The following is a 22806-nucleotide window of genomic DNA, read 5'->3' on the forward strand; positions in this document are numbered from 1 at the left end:
ATATTGTTTGCCTTTATTCTGTGTAGTTAAATTGTTACATACAACTTACTTGATTTATTCTCATTGTCATTTTTTTTTGTTAAACTTTCTACCCTGTTTTTTATTATTCCAGTATGGCCTGACCTGACCTCGTCACTACTCTACCGAGGTTAAGCTTGGCACTTATTAGGTACCGATGTGGTATACTCATACTACGCTTCTGCACATCTTTTTGTGCAGATCCAGGTACTTCCTACCAGACCAGGTATCATAGAGCTAGACTGTACGCGGAGACTTCAAGGTATATCTGTCATCGTCCTCAGACCTCGGAGTCCCCCTCTATCCATATTATGTTGTTTTCCTTATTCTCCATAGACTGTGATGTATAGAGATACTTAGAATAAATTCTTAGAAGTTTGTGACTTATTCCTATCGGGTTTTGGGAGTTGAAATTGTTAATTTGCAGTTCTTATTTATTCGACTGATAAGGGTTAAATTTCAGTTTATATTCCGCATTGATAGGCTTACCTAGTTTTAGAGACTAGGTGCCATCACGATATCCTACGGAGGGAATTTGGGGTCGTGACACACAAGCCGAAAAAGATGAACATTCAAATCAACCAAAAGTTAATAACTAATATTAACAATTTGAGGAACACACGTTGGAGGGAAAATAGATGGGTTATTATATTATAACTGACCATAATTTCTGAAAAAGGAAAAGGTTCCGTGAGATTTGAATATTTTAACATGTAATGCACCTTCAAATAGCAAAACACATAAAAGAGTGAATACAAATGCATAGAAACAAATGAAACAAATATAAATGTGCTAGAGAAGAATCTACTATAAATCTAACTAAATAATTGAATATACTGTTAACCAACTCTTTTGAATCTGGTATTATTTAATTTGCTAAAAGTTGACATAATTCCCCTAGAAATCTATTGAAGTCTGCCCTTGGCTTTCTTAATGTGTCCCACCTGAACAAATAAAATACAACAACAAATTATTCATTACAAAAAAAGACACAACTAAATAATCTTACCTGAAGCAAGATAGTCAATGTCATCTAGAATCTCATACAGATATAATGATTACTTTAGAGCATTAAGACCAGGTTCCAACAGCTTCAAATCCAGCAAGGGCCAATGTATATGTCACTTCCCAAACTGATGGGCCACAACGGGCACTAGTTACCTTATTCAACCGAGTATTAACCTAACGTATCTTTTCGTATCATACCATCATAGGAAAATGAGACGGAAAGGCTGTCGTGAGATAACTAGAATAAAACATGTAATACCAACTTATACATAAGACATACGGCCTATAAGACCAAAATTATTACTCGTACACTCAACATAGGCCGATAGGGCAATACAATCTTTCATATAAATGACATCTGTCTACAAGCCTCTAAGAGTGCATAATTGTCATAAGGGTCGGGACAGGGCCCCGCCATACTAACTAATACATATCCAAATCATACTGACCAAATAAGCAACTCCGGAGCAAATGGAGCGCACAAATACCTTCTGCTGAGCTGATAGCCTACTTGGAGGACTCTCAACCTGTCTATCGGGACCTGCGGGCATGAAACGCAACGTCCCCAGGCAAAAGGGACGTCAGTACAAATAATGTACCGAGTATGTAAGGAATGAAAATCAGTAAATAATAGACATGAGAGAAACATGGAGTAAAAAACTCAACATATAAGTTTGAATAACTCTGTGAATCATTAACATTTACAATGTCATACATATGCGTATAAATGTCATACCATGCTTAGGTATATGCGTTCATAACATCATCAAGTCTCGGAGGGCATCCCATCATATCATCTCGGCCACTGTGGGTAAATCATCAACGTATACCAGCTGATCAGGTCATGGTGCGTATATATAACGCCATAACCTTTTTTTATAGCCCATATACATATAATATACGTGTATATAACGCCATCTGGTCATGGATCAATGTTCATGTATAAATGAATGAAATGCATATGAAATGCGTTAATAAGATTTCTCGGAATGTCATAAAATTAATATGCCTTTCGGATAAACTTCATCAACTACGTATTTTTCTGAGATACATGAACAGAAAATATAATAATAATTCACATGAGGAATCAATAATATAGACACCCCTAGTATTTCTATGAATAGAGTCATTTATGAAAGTTGTGCATGTGCTCGTTTCGTTTGTATCGTATTGATCATGCCAAAAAGAAAGAAGGGATAGCCTTAATATACCTAAGCCGATTCTCTTGACAATCTCTCTAACATACATCAATTACAACAACATGCAACGGCGGATCGAAGTAGGAAAAATTCGTATGATATTCTTGAAAAAGATTGCACCGTATTTTTTTAAAATTGTAAAATCTCACGCTATATTGTGTTATGAAATTTCAAACGAAATATTTTGAGGCTCCATCATTAGCAAGCTTAGCATAACGTTGCTGGTCTAATTCTAAGCATGCCATAACGTTTCCTATTTTCTACGTTACATTACCAAATAAGGAACCAAACCAAGGTAGTTATCCAAAGGACTCTTACGCGTAAACAAGGCAACTTGTGTCTTATAACTCATCATCCATATTGGTGACACTTTATCTTGGCTTAATGTCACGTGGCATCCTAAAAAAAGATCCTTATCCATTTAATCCTATCTAATACCATAATTATCCCCACAATTAAGAATTATTTCAAATTACTTAAAATACTACTCATTTTTAACACACTTTATACATCTTATTATCATGGTCATGTGGTATCTTGTATGGTACTAGTCCATAAATATCGGGTATTATAGCTCGCACCGTATTTTATCTCAAATGACAAACTTCGACGAAACTCATTTTCTTCGATTTGCTTACTCTCTCACCTTCACGAATTCACTCATCACTTGTTTAAAATAGCATAATGCTTATAATCTCAAAATAATCTCATTCCCGAACTTATGTCGATTAACTTACGACGAAACTTTAACATACGAAAATATGGGATGTAACATCATTCCCTCCTTTGGAACATTCGTCCTTGAATGTTGACTGATGCATTTATCATTATCATAACCTATAGTTCTTGCGAATGCTTTAGTACTCTTCTTGCCATCTAGGCAACTGTTCTGTGAATACATCCAAGGGCCAGGGCATTCCCCCATTTAGGCATCTTTCTCACACCACGACTTGTGGTCGGAATCCTTTCAATCTCGTAACTATTGTTACCTTTTATCATGCAGCATGTACGATTCTGACCTTGTAAATGTGCCTATGCGACTCTTCTCTCCTTTTTCCTCCAGCTTTTAGCCAATCTCTAGGCCTCACTTTGTAAACATATACAGAGCTTGATAAGATGTTCCTCTGGGCATCTATAAGTACACTGAAGTTCTCTGCTCGGTTCTTTGTTGAACTTACGAATATTGCTATATCTTATTTCATAGACCCAGTTATTCATCCGTATGACTTTACTGTATCTAGGTAGGTCATATTTTACCATAACTATTACTTCGATTTATCGTTACTGAGGTATGCTACCAAACTCTAGGTTACTTTCGTTGTTTATCCTATATGTATAAATCTAAGTCCTTTAATGCTTATTCATCACTGTTCATTTTAAGAGTGATGGCCTATTCTCATCTCATACTTTGTAACTTTTATCGATCCATTGTTGATTCACCTCAGTATTGATCTATAATCTACCATTGATAACTTGAAACCTCTTACGTAATCACTAGGGCTCACGTTGCATCGTGGAACATTTGAAGTGATTTTTCTAATCCACCTGGGGGCGATACAATACTATAATTCCATAATCGTATTTCATAGCATCCCAATGTGATTTACCTCACGTGGGTATTTTAATCCTGTACAATTCATGAAATCATTACCCAAACGTCATCCTTTATCTATCACAATTACACCATCATTCTACTACCAGGACAGCATTCCACCTCTGCTACTAGTCTTAGACTCCTTTGAGTTCATTCAGGCTATACTGAGCTTTTTATAACTTAGAGAAACCATCAGCTCTCTTGTTTTCATGGGCTTAATCCCGAGGACTTATCCATTCTCATCACCTTCTCACTTTCCTTTTCTTATCCTTACTCTTGTCTTCCTAAAACCTTGTCGTTCTACCATACTTTAGCTTGCGAACTACATATATCTATTAATACTACTCGTAACCTTCCTTCAACTTGCTTGCACCATATATTTCCTTATGTTATTCTGGAACACCAAGCGAGATATCACATTGTCTCTAACTCTTCTTTATTCTTGACTAGATCTCTCGGTACCTAGAAACCATAGGTTGGAATATATGCCTCTGACGCCGCCGCTATCATTCCAGGATACTGAATCCCAGTGCTTCTAGCCTTCTATCTGAAGTATGGACTATTCACGATCTTCTGGATTTGAGTATCTCGTACATTGTTCACATTTACCTTACTTACCTTAAAATCTCGCATCATTTCTTCCATCTCTTTCATGACCTCCCTTCCACATAGGTATAATTCACATCCACAACTTAAAGCTCTATTATAACACTTGCACCTTTGGTGCATACATAATCCGGTGGAAGCTTCATACTGACTTCTTATAAGGCTGGTACTCTTCTAACTGGCTTTATCGTAGAGCCGTTATAGAATATGGCTATTGTACTATCTCTCGTGTACCTCTGATATTAAGAGTGATTCTGCAATGTTCTCAATCATAATGTCTATAATTTTCTGGGTCCAATAATCAGACTCCTGATTTACTCAGTTAATGTAACTCTTTAGTTTCCTCTTCCCTCTGATCAATCTTTATGTAGGCTAAAGCTATCTTCCAATCTGCGGCTCATGGTATTAGTTATTACTTTAGCCTTCTGTGGACGCTAGGGAATATCCATGATACAATCTTCTAACAATTCAATCCTTTGTCTATGACCTGGACTCAATTCTTTCTTTTAACTTATACCGAAGTCTTTTACGGTTGTATGATTGTCAACATATATGCTGCATGGATTATACTCCGAAATCTTGAGTGCATTCATAACGTAACTAACTATGGATCATCGATCGAATAATTCCTTTCGTTCCTTCTCAACTCTCTTTAAATGTAAGCAATTATTTTTCCTGATCGTTCTACAACTTGTTTCATGAATACTTGGCTTATCTTAGTACCCACACATATTGGAATTCCATACAACCCATATGATCTTGAATATCACCTTTTGATTTTTTTCTTCTTCTCGTTCATTAGCCACACGATAGGTGCCACATTCTTATGGAGTGCATACAATGTTGTTGTGAGATTGTTATTACAAGACCATTTCTTCTTCAAGTTACTACGTTTAGGTTGAAGCCTTCTTCCTTATTTCCTTAGCTAGTCTTTCATTGTAGTACTTAGAGAGGACATTCTGACTCTTGTAAAGCTGTGAGCTTATTACATCGTATACTCGACGAAATTTTTGTTATCCTTCCTCGCCTATAATTATCCGTAGTTACTTATTTTCACGCCCTTGTGCTTGTAGGGTTGCTTCTGAACTAATATTTTGACTGTCTTCCCAGTAGCATTCTCTTTTATTTCCGTAACACTCATATAATACCTTTAACTACCCCAACTCCTATCTGAATATTTCTCAAGGATCACGATGTCGTATATGCGAAACTGAATTCCCCATGCTAGGGCTCACTATGTTTATCTCACGCGATCTGTTGATTTGTCATTATCCTATTGTCTAGCCATAACTAGGCTCTTGCTGAATCAACTACTGTTGGCCCATTCTCATATCAATATTCTGCGTAATCTTTCTTGGGTTATTTCCTTTGTCTTATCTTACCTCTTGCACTAGCTCTTTATTTATCCATAACATCCCGGGAAGAAACCCTTACTTCCCTTCTTTGACGTCATGCTTGCATAATGTTCTGGAATCGTATCATATCTGCAGGGTTCAGATAAGTGAAATCTCATTCCTTTCTTATTTTTATCGCATTCTTCCTTTACCCATAGTTACTAGAACCACTTTATTCTGTCTTAATGCCACATCACTCCATATTCCCCCCTTTAGGGGAGTACTAACATTTAGTGCTACGGTAATCTACGTATAAAGCCTTACCTCTCCGTCTTTGGCATCTTTTCACATCATCGATGACCCTTACTCGCCTCACGATAATCCTTCTGTACCAAGGACAACAAATTTCCTTACTCGCGAGGGTGACACTTAGTATAACTGGCACATACAGTCTCTTAAGCTTAACTTTGCTCATATTGCTTGCTTTAGGGAAGTGTTTTCCTGAATGACCACTCTCTGAATTTCTCATGAATCTTCTTCTGTTGTCCATTCTATTATCGCCGGAACGAAATCTGAAATTCTCATGATGTCGACCATTATCAAACCACTCAGTCCCTAATTCATGTTTAGTTTATCTTGTTCACCAGTCCATACTGATTTCTATTATTCTAGGGTCTAACTTTTCCTTCCGGTAGTCGCGTTGGAGTCACGAACTTATTTCTCGAAATGAGGATATGACTTTATGGCCTATATTCTTTTGTTGTCTCAAGGCATGTCACCTCTCTTCTTTTCCTTTACTTGACTATAGACTCTATAATACTGTCATTGTTTTTTTCTACCGTTGTCATCCATGTATCACCTCTTACTCATAATGCTTCATTATCTCTCTTCTTATTTTTCTGCTAATATTTCTGTCTATCACTTTATTCTGAAAACTTTCACAAGACATTCTTTTGCTTTTAGCTCCCTTTGCTCCATCCACTGGCTCTTCGGGTTGCCTAACATTCTCTCTCTACTAGGGACGTGAGCCACACTAAGGTAATATTTATCCCTTCTAGGCTTCCAGTGCCTATCTTTGTAGTACTCATATCTAGCTGTACTATTTTAGAGTGTACCATCTGGGTGTCTCACAAGGAGATCTATTAGCACATTTGCAAATATCCTTCGGAAATGTCAGCTAACGCTAACAATCCATCCACAATTTTGGGTTACCCTAACCCCAGCTAGATTCTGATATCCTACATTCTCTTATACTACTTCTGTTAGCCCCCATAGGGCATAAAGAGATGGGTGTGGCCAATTGTACATACCTCTGTTATTGTTGAAGGTAACTCAAAAGGCTTATATTCCTCTGCGATAATCTCAATTAGTTGGGTAGCTCGTACCCTTTTTCATCTTACTTCTTTTACTTGCTGAAACTTGTGTCTACCTTTCGATTCTCTTATTCTTTTTTACCGTAAGAGTGGATAGACATTCTTGCCTTAGGGATCCTTATCAAGAAGCTTACACATCTTAGTACACACATGATCTGTTGAATACCTCATATTTATCCATCATAAGCATGATACAAAAATTGAGTTCCTCTAACTTAATTCTTCCATAACTATATCTCTTACCAACCGTCTTTTTGGATGTAGGCATCGTCGTATTATGAATAAGATAGAGTTTAGAAAATTGAGCTCTTATAACTGAGCTCTACCACACGATCTAGAGTAAGAAGAAAGAGCGACAGTCCTAAATGCCCTGTAGCCTCCTGCTTATAAGTGTGGTGCACAATACACCCATAAACAAGACTCTACTAGACACGGCTAGCAGACTCCCTAGGACAGAACTGCTATGATACCACTTTTGTCACGACCCAAACTAATGGGCCACAACGGGCACCCGGTAACTTACTCAACCGAGTACCAACCTAACATATCTTTTCGTATCATACTATCATAGGAAAATGAGACGGAAAGGTTTTCGTGAGATAACTAGAATAAAACATGTAATACCAACTTATACATAAGACATACGGCCTCTAAGACCAAAATAATTACTCGTACACTGAACATAGGCCGATAAGGCCATACAATCTTTCATATACATGACATTTGTCTACTAGCCTCTAAGAGTGCATAATTATCATAAGAGTTAGGACAGGGCCCCGCCATACTAACTAATACATATCCAAATTATACTGACCAAATAAGCAACTACGGAGCAAATGGAGCGCACAAATACCTTTCGCTGAGCTGATAGCTTACTTGGAGGACTCTCAACCTGTCTATCGGGACCTGCGGGCATGAAACGCAACGTCCCCAGGCAAAAGGGACGCCAGTACAAATAATGTACCGAGCATGTAAGGAATGAAAATCAGTAAATAATAGACATGAGAGAAACATGGAGTAAAAGACTCAACATGTAAGTCTGAATAACTCTGTGAATAATTAACATTTACAATGTCATGCGTATGCGTATAAATGTCATACCATGCTTGGGTATATGCATTCATAACATCATCAAGCCTCGGAGGGCATCTCATCATATCATCTCGGCCACTGTGGGCAAATCATCAACGTATACCAGATGATCAGGTAATGGTGCGTATATATAACGCCATAACCTTTTTCTATATCCCATATACATATAATATACGCATATATAACGACATCTGGTCATGGGTCAATGTTCATGTATAAATGAATGAAACGCATATGAAAGACGTTAATAAGATTTCTCGGAATGTCATAAAATTAATATGCCTTTCGGATAAACTTCATCAACTACGTATTTTTCTGAGACCCATGAACAGAAAATATAATAATAATTCACATGGAGAATCAAGAATATCGACACTCCTAGTATTTCTATGAATAGAGTCATTTATGCAAGTTGTGCATTTGCTCGTTTCGTTTGTATCGTATTGATCATGCCAAAAAGAAAGAAGGTATAGCCTTAACATACCTGAGCTGATTCTCTTGACAATTCCTCTAACACACGTCAATTGCGACAACATGTAACGGCGGATCGAAGTAGGAAAAAATTAGTATGATATTCTTGAAAAAGATTGCACCGTATTCTTTAAAATTGTAAAATCTCACGCTATATTGTGTTATGAAATTTCAAACAAAATATTTTGAGGCTCCATCGTTAGCAAACTTAGCATAACGTTGCTGGTCTAATTCTAAGCATGCCATAACTTTTCCTATTTTTTAAGTTACATTACCAAATAAGGAACCAAACCAAGGTAGTTATCCAAAGGACTCTTACGCGTAAACAACGCAACTTGTGTCTTATAACTCAACATCCACATTGGTGACACTTTGTCTTGGCTTAATGCCACGTGGCAGCCCAAAAAAAGATTCTTATCCATTTAATCCTACCTAATACCACAATTATCCCCACAATTAAGAATTATTCTAAATTACTTAAAATACTACTCACTTTTAACACACTTTATACACCTTACTATTATAGTCATGTGGTACGTTGTATGGTACTAGTCCATAAATATCGGGTATTATAGTTCGAACCGTATTTTATCTCAAAATGACAAACTTCGATGAAACTCATTTTTTTCGATTTGCTTACTCTCTCACCTTCACGAATTCACTCATCACTTGTTTGAAATAGTATAATGCTTATAATCTTAAAATAATCTCATTCCCGAATTTACGTCGATTAACTTACGACGAAACTTTAACATACGAAAATACGGGATGTAACAGTATAGTTCTCTAAAAATTTGGACGTTTATATAACCAAATCTTAGATTATTCAAAATATGGTATTAAATTTGAAAAGGATGCAAATAACATGATATAAGCAGATATAAAATGTGCTGGTGAAGACTATAGATGCTTAATATATTGACAATTGCCAATATTTTGCGGATATTATTGTATTTTAAAGTGTTTTCATCCCTTTATATAAATTTTATAGCCTTAGTCATAAAAGTATGGTCTAAAATTCACTTTTAAATATGAAAATAGTTTAAAGAAAATCCCGTTTTGCAAAAATGGCTATATTTAAGACCGAAAAAAGTGTGAAACTATTTATTTTCTTCTTCCGAACCAAATTGTAGAGCAAAAAGAAGGGTGGAGTTGTGTTAATAGATGGAAACAAGATTTGTGTGTAAATCAAAAGGAGCATATTCATGAGAAAAGGTCATGTAGTAAAAGAGATAGGGTCACGTAAAAAACTATGGCAAAACTCATGTCACAACATCAACTCATAGTTTTGGTCAAAATAGGGCAAACTATACGAGTAAAGTAAAATATTGGCATGAGTAGAAGAAAAAGAAAATCAAAAGAAAGAACTAAAAACGTACCGCCATTGTCCTTCTCAAAACTTTTCAAAACACCAAAAGATAAGCAACGATTTCTCAAGAAAACCTTAAAAATAGCGAACAGAATTGAGAGGGACAGAGAAAGATAACGCGGGCTAACAATAGGTGTAGAGACAGGATAGTGAAAAATATGGGGAAGTGAGAACCAAGAACAGAAGAAAGAAGAATGCGGTTTGTTTCACTAGAACGGACTGAAAACAGAGAGAAAAGAAGAAGAAATGGAGGCCAATTAAGAGACGTGACTCTTCAATATTTTTTTTTTAAACGCACCAACACATAAATAGGGGAAATAACCTAAAGAACAGGAAAAAAAATAAATCTAAATCATGCATTATAGAAGGTGCCACGTAACAATTCAATGCCCCTCACTTTTATATATATAGAGAGAGAGAGAGAGAGAGATTGTTGTGATGAATTATTTGATTTGGTGCAAATAATTATTTTCCATCGAAGACCTGGATGATGATATGGCAAAGTCATGTTCTGTTTCCCCTCTATATCTCTCTGGAACGAATGTTCCTCCACCATCACTCTATTAATATCAATTTGTCACAATGTAAGTGAAAGCAACACATTAAACACACAAATTTTTGGCAATCTATGATGTGGTAAAGATAATCAAACTATAATTATTTATTGAAACCCACGGGCGATCACGATTTTATATTATTTTAACTAACAGTAATTACGGATGACAAAATTTATTGAACCAATCATCAAATTGTTCATTATGGTGTTTCATATTACATTAGCATCAACATGATAAAGTACAATCGCGTTTAGATTTCATCTAAACAAATGCTGGAAAAATAAAACCCATTGTTGAACATTCACGACAAACTTTAACCTTACAAGTTATTTACGTGATTGATAAACAAAACAAACGAAAAAGAAAAGAGGAAAATAAAAAACATGCGGGGCTCGAAATCGAAATTGATAATTTAAGATTATGGTTTTCTTGGGGTAGGATCCTCGTTTAGGGAAAGATAGCAAGCCCATTTCGACATGAATGCCTCTTATTAACAAGTCCAAAAAATATCGGGTTGTGATCCACCCAAATACCTAGTTGGACATCTTCTGCTCAACTATTGAAAACAAAAATGGAATGACAATTACTGTCAATGATCGTTTGGTTCGTAGGGGTAGGAAAGCAAATGATTTATCCTTAAAAACAATTTTTATATATGGTTGGAAGGGAAAACAGTGCTAAATTATTCTCTTTGAACCCAATGACTAACCACACTGACCTACCCTCTACACTAACTACAAGTAAAGAGACCTCCCTTTTAGTTTATAAAAGATTTTCTGACCTTCCCTCCATTTTTTAACCTTTGTTGATATATACAGGCTACAGTATCAATTTTATTCTTTAAAAAATACATTTATTTATATTGGATTGCAAGTGTAACTTTAAACTCTTAGAGCCCGTTTTGGATTGGCTTATTTCAAGTGCTTTTAAGGCAAAATAACTTTAAAGTCATTTTGTAGTGTTTGCATAAAGTAAAAAAAGTACTTTTAAGCACTTGTTTTTAAGTTAAAATGACAAAAATAAGCCAAAAGTCAAAAGTTAGAATTACTAACTTATTGATTTATCCTTACAAGTCACTTAAAAAAAAGCCCATCCAAACGGACTCTTAATCTCTCTTTGTCTTCTTTTCTTATGCAACAAAACAAAACATATACTATTTGTTTGTTCATTTAATATGGGAAGCAATAGATGATGCTATGATATCACTAACCTTTTTCTTTTTTTATGAGACGATCATTATCATTATCATTATCCTTTTCGTTTTTTAATTTAGTATGAATTATTACATGGTGCTTAATAAATATGGGGAATAGTAGAATAAGCATATTTCTAATTAGTGACCGCCTTACAAATGTCTTTCAGTCGCTTTCCTTCTAGTCTTTCCCTCTTCCCTCACCACCGTCTCTACCTTTCATTTCCCCTTAATTAACTGCTGAGACGTTTTTGTTCTTCCTTTAGCTCTCTGCCCCCAGCTCTTATCCATCTCTTGCTCAAGGTTGTTTCCTAATCCTCTCCTCTCTTTCTTTTTTACTTCTTCTTGAAACTAGGAGTAAGTATTAATCTAGCTTTGCTTCTCATCCCCCAAACCAATTTTCCTTTGACTAATTGGAGCTACGCAATCACCGCCAAGGCACCAACTATAACATTATTATCAAATTATCATGGTAATTAATTTTGATTTTCAGCCCAATGGTGAAAACAGAGTGTGGATATGCAAATTTTTTGTGTGACTATTATCTTTAATCCTGTGTATTTCTTTTGTTTTTTGGTTTTTTGCTACAACCAATATTTGTACTGGTACAGAATAGGCTTAAATTGATACTCATATTTTGTACTAATAAGTTCTGTGTGGGTGCCCAATAGGTGAGTGAAGTGGTTGGAATGAGGAACGATGATTTTGGACCGCCATGGTTGAAGCCACTGCTCAAGTCTAATTACTTCCATACTTGTCCAGTTCATGAGGATTCAAATAAGAGCGAATGCAATATGTATTGCTTGGACTGCATGGGAACTGCTCTCTGCTCTTACTGTTTGAGCAATCACAAAGACCATCGCCTTGTTCAAGTCAGTAGTTTTTACTCATGAGCGATGGTTTGCTGTTAAGTTAATTACTACTCCGTATAAATGTTTAATGCTTTTTTTTGTGTGTGTGTAGATAAGGAGATCATCGTACCATAATGTGGTGAGGGTGAATGAAATTCAGAGATACATCGACATTTCATGCATTCAGACATACATTATTAATAGCGCCAAGATTGTGTTTCTGAATGAGCGGCCGCAGCCCAGACCGGGAAAGGGTGTAACCAATACTTGTGAAATCTGTGGCCGCAGCCTACTTGACTCATTCAGATTCTGCTCCCTCGGCTGCAAGGTAAAATCTTTTGTCTCGTAGATGTTCTATATATACTTGCTGTGCATTTCGTAGATGTTTATATATGGACAGTTTTGGTTATAGCTGATTCAATTTGATATTAATCTGGAAACTGGAAAGTTGGAAGCAGTTATGGTTTCTGTTTTCCCTGTTTCATATGCTCCCTAGCTCATCCAAGATGACTCTTGGTCAAGATTTCCATATTCAGTTTTGTTCTAAATTGGTTATATATGGAACATTTTGGTAACGTTATTTTACTCTCTTCCTGTTATATATTTTACTTGGGGGGGGGGGGGGGGGGCAATTAGTGTGGCAGGATATATTCATGCTGTCTCGTTCGTAGCTCACCTGTATGAGAGTTATTATTTTGCTGGGCTGGAGTGTTTCACTATTACAACAAACTCTACTCCTAATACTCATAGTAACTAATTTTAATGCGATTTTGGGTTGGAGCAGCTGAATGGTATAAAGCGAGGTGATGAAGAGTTGACATTTACACCGAAGGTAAAGCCTAATCAAGGCTTTGAATCCGATGAATCATCGACCCCTAAGAAGAGACAACGCAGAGTATTTGGGTTTCGTCATCTGAATATTGAGGGACATATTGCATATTCCGATCCCCTTGAGACGGACAAATCGTTTGGCTCTAATTATGGAGATGAAGAAGCATTCCGCATCTACAATATGTCTCCTGACACGCCTCCTATCTACAACCACAGGAATTCAAGCAGGAGGAAAGGCATCCCGCATCGTGCCCCTTTTTAATACACAGCAAAACAATAAGCCCTGTCACATATATATATATATATATATATATATATATATATATATCTTAACTATACATACAAGCATGTGCATTATAGGTAGCTAGGAGAAATTTGTATAGGAGTATGAGGCCGCTATTTGTTATGCATGTATAGGATGTTTTAATGAATCCTTTTATGTTTAATTTACTAGCAGCGGTAAGAAAACAGGAGCAAAGAAGATAAACACAAGTAACAAGATGATATACGTAGAAAATTAATGATGTATATATTACAGGTTGGTATATATTGTGCCTGCTAGAAGGATATTTATACGTTTCTATTCACTTCTTCTTTGCCCTTATGGAAATGATGGATCTTGGAATCACTAAAAGTTGGTGGATGTTACTTGTTACTATTAACATGGCATTTCATTTCATTAGAAACTTAAATATCTGAGTATAGCTTAAGATCCTCAATGGCCTAGTTGTTCAGACTTCAGAGTAGCTCGTTGAAAGAATCGCGCGAGGAAAAAAGGGACACGTGTATGATTGAGGTTAAAATTAGATGGCAGCAAACGGCTTTGACATGAAGGGAAAATCAAACAGGCCGTCTGACCGCTTCACTGTAGCTGCGCACGTGCAACTTAACCGTTTGACCACTTCACAGTTCACAGTTGATGGCGCACAGATTACAAGACAAAAGAGTTCGGTTAATTATGTACTCGTAATTGGCTCGGCAGCTGGGCTTTTTTGTTCATAATTGTATCATCAGAAATAGTAAGAAGACACAGATTGAATACTGGAGGGGTGTAAAATGGAAAGAGTGATGGCATCAAATTAAAACTTCTATAGTGTTGAGATGTGTATCCAACCATTGTCATACAGTTGTCCATAACGAAGAATTGATACAAAACTAAATATGTAGGCTACTACGTGAAACGTGAAAATGACACTGATTTTAAAAGCAAAGATGGATAAGGGGAAAGTAGTACAGTAGAAGACACTGGGGCCTACTTTATAAGCATTCATGTCAAATTAAGAGAAGCTTTGGGGGACGCCTAACAGTGTTACGTTACGGCACCGAGGTGAAGTGGGGGGTGACTATTTCGAGTCTGGACAGGGACTAGGCGCTTTGTCCTCATCTGCATGTATCCGTAAAAGGCCTAATATCAACAAAAAGAAAATAATATACTATAATCAAATGTCTCTATAACAGTTTCATTTGTTTCGATATTTTAAGATGATATAGTGAAGTACTGTTATAAAAAAAAATATATTATAACATAATATAAATATCGATTTTAGACAAAATATGACTTTTATAGTGAATGTCTATTATATGAGGATGTTGTTATAAAGAGGTTTGACGGTATATAATTGTGTAATGCAACTATAGCACTTTCTAGCTAAGAGCCTGTTTGGATTGGCTTTTAAGCTGGTCAAACGAGCCTTTAAGTCATTTTTTAGCTTATTGAGGTGTTTGGCAAACTTAAAATTTGCTTAAACGTCAAATGCTTTTAAGCCTAAAGGTCCAAAATAAGTAAAAAGTGATAAGTGTTATAAAATATAACTCAAAGTAACAATATAGAACAAGGAAAAACAAACTAAGAGATATAGAGAAAAAGAGATGAGAGATTCTTATTTCTTCTTCAATTGTGTGTATTTTTCTATCTATTACAAGGCCTTTATATAGGCATGAAAAGTGAAGAAAAATATGTCATTGAATATGTCATTAAGCATTTGAGAAAATCATGGAGGAAGAGTAGACATCCATCATAATTTGATTTTTCTTGTAACACTCCCCCTTGGATATCCATAGATAATGTGCCTCGTTAAAACCTTATTAGGAAAAATATCTATGGGAAAAAAGAGTACACATGTTTAGAAATACGCCTTTTGGTTGCCTCGTTAAAAACCTTGCAAGGAAAACCCAATGGGACAAAAACCTTGTAAGGAAAAAAAAGTACAACGCGTATTAACTCCCCCTGATGAGAGCATCAATTCACATCCTTGAGCCTTCGCATCCCAATCTTATACACTAGTTTCTTGAAGATTGACGTCGGTAGAGATTTGGTGAACAAATCAGCCATATTATCACTTGAACGGATCTGTTGCACATTGATATCACCATTCTTTTGAAGATCATGTGTGAAAAATAACTTTGGTGAAATGTGATTTGTCCTATCCCCTTTTATGAATCCTCCTTTCAATTGGGCTATGCATGCTGCATTGTCTTCATACAAAATTGTAGGTAGTTTGTCATACTTCAAACCACATTTGTCTCGAATAAGGTGTATTATAGACCTCAACCATACACATTCTCGACTTGCTTCATGAATAGCAATTATCTCAGCATAATGAGATGAAGTAGCCATGATTAATTGCTTAGTCGATCACCAAGATATGACAGTGCCTCCATATGTAAACACATAACCTGTTTGAGATCGAGCCTTGTGTGAGTCAGATAAATACCCAGCATCGGCATAACCAATAAGATCGGGACTACAATCATTGTCATAAAATAATTCCATATCGGTAGTCCTTTTAGATACCACAATATGTGTTTGATTCTATTCCAATGTCTCCTTGTAGGAGCAGAGTTATATCTTGTTAAGACATTAACTGAAAAAAGTTATATCAGACCTTGTAATGTTAGAAAGATACATTAGTGCACCAATTGTATTAAGATATGGTACTTCGGGACCAAGAAGCTCTTCATTATTTTCATGAGGTCGGAATGGATCTTTATTTATATCGAGTGATCTCACAACCATCAGGGTACTCAATGGATGTGCTTTATCCATATAGAATTGCTTTAAAAAAATTTTAGTGTATGCTGATTGATGGACAAAAATTCCATCTTTCATATACTCAATTAGTAGACCAAGATAAAATTTTGTCTTTCCAAGATCTTTCATTTCAAATTCTTTCTTTAAATAGTCTACTGCTTTAGGAAACTCCCTAGGAGTTCCAATGATATTTAATCATCAACATACACGGCGATTATAATAAATTTAGATCCAGATCTTTTTATAAAGACACAAGGACGAATTGAATCATTCTTGTACCCTTCTTTCAACATGTACTCACTCAGGCGATTATAACACATGTGCCCTGATTGTTTCAATCCGTATAAGGATTTTTGAAGCTTTATTTAATAAATTTCTTGGAAACCTTAATATGCTTCAGAACAATTTAAATCCTTCAATGATTTCCATTATACGCATATCTCGTTTTTCTTGTATTGCCAGATTAAAATCTGAAATGGCGACATCCACCACAGAAGAACATGTATCTATATAATCAATACCAGGATATTTACAAATCTTCTTGTGACACAAATCGTTTTTACGTCTATCGACTTGACCTTTTTTCGCATAAAAATACATTTATACCTCCACTGACTTTATACTTTCAGGTGTTGGGACTATCCGTCCAACTTCATATTTTTCAGGTGAAATCAATTTTCATTGCGTATTTTTTATTTGGCCAATCATTTATCTGTCCAAATTTCATGACAGATTTGAGCTCAAGATCCTCGTCAATATTAATTATACTGAGTGCTACATTATATTAACAATATCATCGACGATCATTTTATATCAATTCTACTATTACCCAATAAAGATATAACTTATTGAGATCTCTTTATCTTATTATTTTCAGGTACCTGAGCCTCTCCCATGAGGTCTTATGAAGTGTTATGTCGTGGTGCTCTTCTAGAGCACTTGCCTCCTTATTATGACCATCTTGAACATTTGCTCATCTCCTTCTTCAAGGAGTTTTATCTTTGGAACCGATTAGTCTATTATGCTTCATGCATGCTATAGACTCTATTCATTATGAACTTTATTTTATTTGGACCATTAGCACCTGAATATGACATTTAGTTTTGGGTCAGCAAATACGCCTGGCAATATTTTGCAAATGAATTACCACTTGAATTTCAAGTTCACATTTTCTCGTACGAGGATCTAGATGTACTCATAATAATTCATTACATGCATTACTTTTTTAGCTGCCCATTTTCTCCTCCTATTGTTGGGATCACCAACATATATCCATAGCCTTATTTGGGGATCCATCTTTGTGCATTGTGGTGGAATAATTAAATCATATAGCACATTCATATTTCTAGATGGAAATTATTTGGTTCCTGACCCTGAACCGATTGTGATAGGGAGAACTTATCATAACTTGGCTAGATGCGTACAAGTGTTGTTGTATATTAAATAATACATCACATACAAAATTTTATTTTGGCAGTTTTTTCTCATAACCAATGGTTTAGATATAATTGAAGGCATACAATTTCTGCTAAACCAACTTGGATTTAAACCAGTATTATCAAGATAAATCGTCATAATTTATATTTTCTGGAACTGTGCTCTAATAATTTGAGCAATCAATCTTGCAAAAGTCAAACTGCAAGTTGATAACAAATGCACATGTGACCATAGAATAGATGCATATATTAAAATTATATAATAGTAAACGGTCCACATGGCAGGTGACTGGGCCCATATATTTATCACCTTTTATTTGTTCCAGAAATCAAGGGATTTAATCTCAACCTTAACTAGTATATCATGAGAATAAGCAGCACAAGAGAATTCTCGAAGAATCTTCTATTTCTTCAATATATGCCAATATAATTCTCAATTAATTTTTCGCATCATAATTGAACGGGGATGGTTAACCGGTCATGCCAACTAATATTTATTTCAATAAATCTCTAGTTTACTTGTGACATATGATTCCATCATCATACTTATATTTGTGTAGTACAAATAGAAAAAAAATCGGGTAACCTGTCATATTTACCTGTTATGATTATAGAAATATGAAGATATTTAATGTTCCTTTCATTTATAGCCGCAATATGCCAACTACTTTGACTTATACATTTGAAACTCAAAAAGTTTATTTTGAGACTTTATAATATCAATGTCGTGAATAATTTTATTCATCCGGATAGTAACAAATTAATTTTTCCGAAGCTATTAACGACTTTTGTACTACAAGATCTTTTATCACACCATTCATATGGTAAATGTCTCCTTCACGGAAAGAATTATATCATAATAAATTGTCATGGTCAAAATCATCATAAGCAAAATTATTTCTTACTTTAATTTTGCCTTTAATAATCTTTTATAAGGCACAACAAAATATATATTTTTGGCGTATCACATATACGCGACCAATGACATATTCATGTAACCACACAATAATATTTATTCTCTTTATTTCACTCAAACCTCCCTTAGAGGTGAGTTGTGTGGTATTCATCTAATCATGCATTGCATGTCATTATTCATTACTTTTATCATATATTGCCACATTCACCTTTAGGAATGGGTTTGCATTCTCAATGCTTATCACAAGTCACATTCTCTTTTCATATCAATTTGATGGTAAATATTGCTTTCACATTTTGAAGGACTATTTTGAGAACCCTTATTGTTCTCCTTTTATAATCATAGTGATGATTATTATTATTTTGATCTTTGGAACGCCCACGTTCATTGTTCAACTACTTGTCTTCATTTAGACTTATTATGCGCCGCTACCACATTCTCTTCAAGAATGGAGTAAATCAAGTGGAATAATATTCGTGCCTTTTCATGAAAAATATATTATTTTTCTTTAGTTATCATTGTATCATCAATATGGTATAGTGGGACTCAAAACCGATGTCTTGCCAATATAAAGGCATGTTAGGCCATAATGAATTGGGACTCAAACCCAACTCTTTATCATCATGGAGCATCAGGACTTGATCCTGATGTCTTACCCTCATGGTACATTGCGAATTGAAGTTGATATCATTAATAGCAAAGGACAAAAATAATTTCAAATACGAAGGAAATGCTTACCTCTTGAGTTAAACTCTTCATAATGTCATTTGGATATAATTCTCAGCAATAGACTTTCGTTTACTCAAATCAGCTAAGTAATTAGTGTCAAACAGATATATGAAAATACAAAATAATATTGAAAATTCACATATGGTCTTTGCTGCAATAAGATTACTTCAAGATAAAAGTGATATGACCAGAATATTAAGGAAATATTATGTATCAAACTGAATAATAGTACAAAAAAATAGTGGACAAATCTCTGTCTACTATCTACTACTATATGCTTTCCATTTAGAAATGATTCAACATGTTAATTTGATAAGAACTATCATCAATGAAAAATTTGGTGTAGTACATGCTTCTTGTACTAATATTTTATCTTATCAAAATAAAATAGTTACGAATATTATTATTATTATTATTATTATTATTATTATTATTATTATTATTATTATTATTATTATTATTATTATTATATTTTACGGTAAACTAATGTATAATCATTATACTAGGCATACTAAAATCGTATTATAAGGTAAAATCATAATAAAGTATAATTTTAATTTTGTAGATTATTTAGTATACCGCATGCCACCTATTATTTAGTTCATGAAAATTTAACAAGGTGACATCCATAGCAGCCACATAAATACTAATTTTCTAATAATCAGACCATTGCTTATTCTAAATAGTGGTACAAACTTATCTGGTTTAAAGCTCGGACTTGTTGATGTAGCAGAAAGATGTGTGTGTAACACAAGTGGAATTCAACCTTGAGGTTAGAGACTTCGTGCTGATAACGTGTTATAAATTATAGCTCAAAGTAACAATATAGAACAAGGAAAAACAAGCTAAGAGATATAGAGAGAAAGAGATGAGAGATTCTTATTTCTTCTTCAATTGTGTGTATTTTTCTATCTATTACAAGGCCTTTATATAGGCATGAAAAGTGAAGAAAAATATGTCATTGAATATGTCATTAAGTATAGAAATATGTCATTGAATATGTCATTAAGTATTTGAGAAGATCATGGAGGAAGAGTAGACATCCACCATATTTTAATTTTTCTTATAACAATAAGTTGGGTAATCCCAACTCTTTTTTTTTTAGCTTAAAGCCATCCCTCTTTGGCTAAATATTTTACATTGTTGTCCCTGATACTTATGTATAATTTCCAAAATATCCTAATTTTTTCCTTTTCTCCTTTCCTCCTCCATTTCCAATCTCTGCTTTCCAAATTCCATCTCTGTCGAACTGAAGTCCTTGGAGCCTTTTATTTTTCTTTAAGCAAGTCTTTGGTTGCTTATTTTTTGTCTAACAGATAAATTAATTCTAGTGACTCTTTTGGTTTTGGATTCCTGAGAGTGAAAAATGAACAACGTTTTGTCCTTTGTAGAGTTGTCTATTTCCTTTCTCGTGGTAGATGGCTCTGGGTTGGGAAGAATGAAGCTTTTAAAATAAATATTGGGCGAAACTGAAAAATCTATACGAGAATGAGAAAAATATGAGATCTATTAGGTGAACCATGTTATAAAATACTGTCAAATTATTAATTATAAGAATATGTTATTCAAATTAATAGCTTATGAAATTAATTAGAGCTCAAATTGAATTGAGAGATAAAATTAATTTATGTTTGAATTAACTTCAAATTAATTAGTCTTCATAGTTTCAGGGCATTTAAGTCATTTTAACAAAAAAAGTATTTATAAGCATATTTTTTTCCAAATACATCACTGTTTATTTTCAGCTCCAGCACATTTATCCAAACACATAACTGCTTATTTAAAAATTAAGCTCAAATACATAAAAAGTGCTTTTAAGCACTTAATATTTAAAAGCTACTTAAATTCAGCTAATTCAAACGGGCTCTAATTCAATTACAGCAAGCTACTACATGATTGGAATCTTACCCGAACAGGTCACAAGTGGACACAAAGAGCCGTGAGGAATCTGCTAACTCTTTTTCTTTCTATCAGAATTGAAAGGCTGATCATATTTATATATCCGCAATTAAAGTAGACTATTAATTCGCGGCCATATAATTTTAGTCTACGGATTATGAAGCGTTGAAGTTTTGGATAAAAGGATGAGTCGGCATCAGGGCTTATTACAAATTTCCAGCTCCATCACCCTTTTCGTCATTGGTGACCTTTTGTTATAAGCATCTCCTCGTCACTGGAGCCCACAAATTAATTTATGTTTCAATACTTTAAGGCGGTTATATATATATATATATATATATATATATATATATATATATCTGTTTGATCAAAAATATAGATCTTGGTTCAATCAATTAAATTCAAATAAAGAAGAGTTAATTTTAGTTAAAAATAATATCCAAAAGATAAGGTTATCGGTCTCAAGACAAAATAACTCGTATATTTTGTCCGAATAGCAGTGAATAATAATAATAATAATAATAATAATAATAATAATAATAACAACAACAACAACAACGATATTCAATGATCCAAGAAGATGGAATATGGCATTAAATAGTAATAAATAGTAATAAATGGCATTTAAGTAAATAAAATGTGTGAGTCACCCGAAAAAAGTATGAGATCAATGTTTATTCTTTCTGACAATGATGAATGATTGATAGACCTTTGAACACTTGGATTGTTCTAGGATCTAATGGGAAATGTGAGACAAGAATCTTAGTGGGCGTTTGGACATAAGAATTGTAAAATTTTAAAAAAAGTGAAAAAAAAATTCAAGTGAAGATGGTATTTGAAAATTAGAGTTGTGTTGGGACATGAATATAATTTTGGGTTGTTTTTTAAGTTTTGTGAGTGAGTGAAAATTTTGAAAAATAGTTTTTTGGAGTTTTTCAAATTTTCGAAAAATTCCAAAATCCATCTTCAAGTGAAAATTTGAAAATTTATGGCCAAACACTGATTTCGAAAAAAAAGTGAACAATTTTTGAAAAAAAAAGTGAAATTTTTCTTATGTCCAAACGGGCTCTTAGTAAAAAAGTAGTTTTTGTATACTTGTAATAGAATCAGATTCTCTCTCAAAAGTCAATGTATTTTTTACAAATGAATATCTCTCATCTCCTATCATTGTCTCTTTCTATTTATAGGGAATATGTTCCTAGAAACCCTAATAGTACAAGTGCAGAGAATATTTTTTAGTGTCCTATCTTAAAACTAGCCGTTATAATTCTGTCAAGGGTATTTGACCTCGACCTCGATC

The 22806-nt window shown here is 34.4% G+C and overlaps 1 protein-coding gene and 1 long non-coding RNA gene across 3 annotated transcripts; one reads left to right on the forward strand and one right to left on the reverse strand.

Annotated features, from left to right (window-relative positions):
- Positions 1-1251: 1251 nt before the first annotated feature.
- Positions 1252-10533, reverse strand: LOC138909142 (uncharacterized). Its single transcript, XR_011415704.1, has 2 exons — positions 1763-10533; positions 1252-1567 (listed from the first exon to the last, which is right to left on the reverse strand). It is a non-coding gene; the product is annotated as an uncharacterized lncRNA (long non-coding RNA).
- Positions 10534-11949: 1416 nt separating this feature from the next.
- Positions 11950-14082, forward strand: LOC104092137 (protein RGF1 INDUCIBLE TRANSCRIPTION FACTOR 1). 2 transcript variants are annotated; one of them, XM_070200315.1, is made up of 4 exons: positions 11950-12285; positions 12485-12685; positions 12777-12992; positions 13449-14082. In XM_070200315.1, the coding sequence occupies exons 1-4, from the start codon at positions 12283-12285 to the stop codon at positions 13755-13757; spliced, it is 729 nt and encodes a 242-aa protein (XP_070056416.1). In that variant the 5' UTR covers positions 11950-12282; the 3' UTR covers positions 13758-14082. The 2 variants fall into 2 exon arrangements, with proteins under 2 accessions (XP_070056416.1, XP_070056417.1); XM_070200316.1 differs by having other exon boundaries at positions 11950-12116.
- The last annotated feature ends 8724 nt before the right edge of the window (positions 14083-22806 follow it).

The sequence above is a fragment of the Nicotiana tomentosiformis genome, chromosome 4 (assembly GCF_000390325.3).
Source record: "Nicotiana tomentosiformis chromosome 4, ASM39032v3, whole genome shotgun sequence".
Lineage (NCBI taxonomy): Eukaryota > Viridiplantae > Streptophyta > Magnoliopsida > Solanales > Solanaceae > Nicotiana > Nicotiana tomentosiformis.

Bases quoted from the DNA above. Each gene is read 5' to 3' on its own strand.
- LOC104092137 (XM_070200315.1), top strand. The intron at 12,686-12,776 runs GTCAGTAGTTTT...GTGTGTGTGTAG, and splicing joins AAGACCATCGCCTTGTTCAA to ATAAGGAGATCATCGTACCA. The intron at 12,993-13,448 runs GTAAAATCTTTT...GGGTTGGAGCAG, and splicing joins TCTGCTCCCTCGGCTGCAAG to CTGAATGGTATAAAGCGAGG.